At 42.4% G+C, this 5,063-nt stretch overlaps 1 protein-coding gene across 1 annotated transcript in view; it reads left to right on the top strand.

Annotated features, from left to right (window-relative positions):
* The window catches only part of CSUI_006085 (uncharacterized protein), an 8,357-nt gene that overhangs the window by 2,431 nt on the left and 863 nt on the right, over positions 1 to 5,063 (top strand). The window contains exons 1-2 of the mRNA XM_068066250.1: positions 1 to 1,537; positions 2,295 to 5,063. The exon at positions 1 to 1,537 is cut by the window's left edge and continues 2,431 nt beyond it; the exon at positions 2,295 to 5,063 is cut by the window's right edge and continues 863 nt beyond it. Coding sequence (XP_067921767.1) covers positions 3,994 to 5,063 — 1,070 coding nt within the window. The 5' untranslated portion in view covers positions 1 to 1,537; positions 2,295 to 3,993. The remainder of the gene's footprint in view (positions 1,538 to 2,294) is intronic.

The raw sequence follows: 5,063 nt of genomic DNA, 5'->3' as shown, positions 1-5,063 counted from the left end.
CTCTCTTCTGCTTCTTTTTCTCTCCTATTTACACATTTCTCTCTTCTTCCCAAATCAAGAAATAGACGAAGAGCGAAGAGGGAGGTACACAAAGAGAGAGGGAGATCGATAGATAGGCTTGCAGTTCTTTCTTTATGTCTTTTTCATTCCTTCGTGCTTATCCCTTTCTTTGCGGGTGATAGCAACTGACGAAGAAGAAGAAGAAAGCGAGGAGAGAAGAGAGAGGGAGAAAAGGGGTGAGGGGAGAAGAGAGCAACGCTTCTCTTCTCTTCCTTTCTTTCCGTGCTTATGGATTTCTGTGAAGGTCTCCTGTCTTCCGCCTTTTCTTTCTTTCATGCCGGTAAAGATGTTTTATACCTAGCGCTCTTCTCTTCTCTTCTTCTTCTTCTTCCTCTCTCTTTTACCAGCCGTGTTGATCGAGAGCTTTCAATTGCTTTCGAGAACTAGATAAAGACGAGAGGAATATCCCAGAAGAAAAGAGGAAAGCTTTCGGGTGTTTTGTACGTGGGTTAGGCGTCGTAGTAGTAGTAGTAGGGATTCCTCAAGTGTATATACACCTCAGAGATTCCTGAGTGTTTTCTTTTTGATCTTGAACTCGTGACCGTGGAAACAGAAGACAGTGACCTTTTCTTACGATAGCAGATCTACTTCATTGCATGCTATTTCTGTCTCATTCTTTCTTCCTTTTCGTTCTCTAGTCAATTCTCCTTCGTAAAGGTCGATCATCATTCGATCCTTTTCCCCCTTTCTCTTAAGCACACCTAGACCTCTCTGAGAGAGTGACGGGTTTTCTTCTTTCTTTCTCCTTCTTTCTTTCTTTCTTTCTTTCTTCTTTCTATCGATTTCTCCCTCTCCTGCCTTCTCGTTTCTTTGGGAGAAAGAGATAGATCTAGAGAGATGAACAGGAGATGATGAGAAACATATGCTAAAGTAGATAGGTATCTGCCAGAGATATCCTGATAGAGTGTCGATGATGTATGTATGTATTATACATACAGATATCTGTATGAAGGGGGGGATCTGTATGTAGAGCCTGTGTATGATAGAATAGAGAAGAAAGAGATGCGGTAGAAAGGTAGAGAAGAGGGGAAGTGAAGTAAAAGAAAGACAGGAGGTAAAAGAAGAAGAAAGACGGAGGGATAAGATCTTTCTTACCCCTGGTTGAATCGATCTTTCTCGAGTGTATATACAGCCAATGGTGGCTCGTAGCGGCAAGAGATGTATCGAAGATGTCGAGAAGTCCTTCACTTTTCTTTTTAGATCGATTGATGATTCATGCTAGTCATGTGAGATACCTAGAGATAGCATAAGAGAAGTCCAGTCAGTTCCGATCATCTTCTCTTCTATCCATCGCCATCTTCCTCTGCCTTCTCAGATTCTTTCTTTACCGACGGATGCTTCTATCGTCTCTCTATCTAACTTCCTAGTGACGGCTGATCTTCTTGTGATACCTCCATCTTTCATGAAGAAAGCTTCTCGAAAAGAGGAGGAGAAGAACGGAGATAGACATGAGTGAAAAGGGAAGAAGGAGCACAAGGTAAAAAGGAAGCAAACATGCCTCACAGACTGAAGATAAGAGAAAGAGAGAGGAATGACTGGATTGAAGAACGAAGAGATATTCTTCTACATCTTTTATGGACTAGAAGATATAAAAGAATGTTTGAAAGCCAATCCGCATCATGCTTTTTTGAACAAGGGAGTCCAACCCGTCTTGTCAGCCGATGTATCAGAAATCTTGTGCATACATATAGCTGTCTCTCTCTAGAGGTACATAGAGGTAGGTAGATACGCGTATCTACCTATTCATATGTAGAGATACAGAGGATGAAGAGAGATACATACTCAATCGGAAAGAAACAAGTTGATTTGTCTCTTAAGATGACTTCTCAAGAGAGAGAGGCTCTGCATGATCGGACTTCGACAGACATGCAGCATCACCATCATCATCCAGCAGACCTCCAAAAAAGAGAAAGAAGAGACGACATTTCTTCCCCCCTCTCTCCTGACTCCCCTGTTCAGCAACGTCTTGCTTACACACATGTGTATAGATACCTATACACTTCATATAGAAGTATATATCATATGTCTATACAGAGAGAGTGTACAGAGCATCTCTCTCTCTCTCTCTATATATATATGTATGGAGAGAGAGAGTACCTTTAGATCCATATCGAACAGAAATATAGATATATCTAGAGAAATCATGTAAGTCATCAACCTGCTTGTGTATGTGAACGTTAGAGAATACTTAAGAAGGTGCTTGGAGTGCGTGTTTCATTGAACTGTATGTACAGGCAAAGAGTATGGAGTCGTGAAGACGTTTCGTCATCGTCCTCATGAAGAAGAAGAAAAAACGACAGAGAACAAGCAGTTTCTCTAGAGATAGAAATCTCTTCTCAGCTTGAGTTATCTAACGATTCCATCCGCTTCTCTCTTCTCGAAGAAGGGGTGATCTTACTCGCCGAGAGGAAAGAAAAGAGACATAACAGGAAGTCGCGTTTTTCTTGTCTTTCTTGAGTTTTGGCCTCAACCTGACTTTTTCCTTTTCCAAAAGAAGAAAAGAAAACAACCTTCTCATCGAGTTTTATCCATCGCTTGACTTATTTGTGTGCGTGTCTCTTCTTTTTTCCGGTGTACATACACTCGAAGTCACTCAACTCGATGTCCACTCCAACAGGAAGTCACCGGCTGTACGTACACCCCAGCCAGCATGCAAGACCAAATGGAGAGGGAGACATGAGCGTGGCTCCGTCTCTTTCCCTTTTCCTTCCCGATGCACGTATTCAACGATCGTTAGTTCGATAGAAAGCTCTAGAGGTCATAAAGAAGAAGAAAGAGTGAGAAGATGAAAGTCAAAGATGGAAATGACTCTATCCTAAAGAGAGAGAAAGACCCGAATAGAACGGAAGAAGAAATTCTGAAACAGTGGACTGGCCTTCTCTTTCTGTATGAGATTGTCTTCTAATCTGCATCTTGTTGAAGAAAAGGGAGAAGGGCAGAGAGAAAAGAAGAACATAAAACTGCTCTTCTTTGATCTTTCTACGAGCTCCTCTCTTCTTCTTCTTCTTCAAGGCTTTCATCTGAACGAGCTCGCTTTCTTCTGACCTTTCTTTCTTTCTCTCCTTCTTTCTCTCCTTCTTTCTCTTGTTGAGACGACTAAGGGGTGAAGCAGAATTTCTTGCTTTTTTCTTCCGTCACCAACTTTCCTAGAGACAGGTGTAAAGAATACCGCAGAGACAAAGCGAGAGATGGAGAGCTGAAGAGAAGAAGAAAAAGAGGGAGAGGATGAAGAGAGAAAAGAAAGAGACAGATTCACGCATGTGAAGTGAATGAATGAAGTGTGTGTGATGGATCGATCAATCTTGTCGTTTTATCTCTTTCTTTAAGATAGACGGAATATCTATCCTCTCCAAAGATTTCATCAATCGTCACGCAGGAGATTTCTCTTCCTTCTTCTATCTTCGATTCTCATAGCTTAAATCTTCCGGCTTTTTTTTCCTTGTTCTTCTCCTCCAAACTCTTCTCTCGTCTTTTTCTCCCTTCTTCTCTCTTTCTGTCTTCTTCTTCTCCTCACGTGTGTACACCTCCAGAATTCTTCTTCTTCTTCTTTAAGGCTTGCTGTTCTCTTCTTCGTTTGAAAAGGAACGTCGAGTGTGACTCTACCTCTGCTCTTCTTATCACGAGAGGAGGAGAAATCGTGAGAGAGGAAAGATCTAGTAAAGTACAGAGGAAAACTAGACAAGAAGAGGAAGGAAAGAATGAAGAGAGGAACTCCAGAGGAGGAGGAGGAGGAGGAGAAGAAAGAAAGAAAGGAAGTCTGACGTCTCTTGTGGAGAAAGAAAGTAGAGTCTCTCTTTTTCTTCTTCGTCATGTTGAAGTGGAGGAAGGGGTCTCTTGACAGGTATGTCCGAGACTAACCTCGGAATTGCGCATATCATCTATCTTCTTTCTCGGTAGAGAGATCTGTCTGGAGAAGAGAAGGACAAGAATTCCATGAAAATGAGAGAGAAGAAAGACGCGGAGATTAAAGAAGTCTTACCACGAAGGAGTCGGGAAGAGCCAAGCTCGGAGAGTCTTTCTTCTTCTTCCTTCGCTAGTACTGATGGCGATGGAAAAAAGGAAGGAAGGCAAGCGAAGAGGCCAAGACCATCTTCTTCGACTTCTCCCTTCTCTTCTTCTACCTCTCCTTCTTCTTCTTCCTCTTCCTCTTCTTCCTCTTCCTCTCCTTCTTCTTCTTCCTCTTCTTCTTCTGCCTCTCCTTCCTCTTCTTCTTCTTCTGCCTCTCCTTCTTCTTCTTTTTCTTCTTCTCCTTCTTCATCTACTTGTATTTTTCCGTGTTTCTTTTCAGAAGAAGATATTTGGTTAGACACTGTGTTTATCGTGCTCCTTCTCTCAATGCTGACACCTAAGGAGCAGCTTCAATCGATTCTTCCTCTCTCCAAATCGATCTACCTTTCTCTTTCATCTCTTCCTTTTCTTCGTTCTCTGGTCCTCTCCTCTCCTTCATCTTCCTCTTCTTCTGGAATCTCTTCTTTCGAACGTTTCTTCTCGTCTGCTTACGAAGCCAACTGTCCTGCTGTCTCAAATCATCTTCTCCCTTCGTCTTCTTCTTCTTCTCACGGTTCTCTTCCTCGTGCTCCAAGTAAACACTCATCAGCATCTGTAGATACACTTGAACTCCCTTCTCCTTCTTTCTCTTCTTCTTCTTCCTCTTCTGCGGAGATCGCTTCATTGATGGCTTCTATGGAAGCTCTATATGCATATCACTTTAAAGGCTATCCCTGCCTCCGTTGTTTATGTCCTTTTCTTCATAGATGGATCAAATTCTCGCGTCTAGAATATCTAAGTCTAGCTATCCCAGGGAATCTCTCTCCTTCTTCATCTGTCTCTTCTTCATGCTTTCTGTCTCTCCTTCTTCTTCAGACCGCTACGTCCCTTCACACTCTCATTCTACGGGGTTTGCACCAAGAAAGTCTCTCGTGGAAACGGAGCTATCATGTCTCTAACACACACAAACCTACCCTACACATCTCTTCCTCATCTTCCTCCTCCTCTTCTTCTTC

The sequence above is a fragment of the Cystoisospora suis genome (genome assembly GCF_002600585.1).
Source record: "Cystoisospora suis strain Wien I chromosome Unknown contig_3037, whole genome shotgun sequence".
In the NCBI taxonomy this organism is placed as follows: Eukaryota; Apicomplexa; class Conoidasida; order Eucoccidiorida; family Sarcocystidae; genus Cystoisospora; species Cystoisospora suis.
The sequence above is the reverse complement of the archived record's forward strand: the minus strand, read 5'-3'. Positions and strand labels throughout refer to the sequence as shown.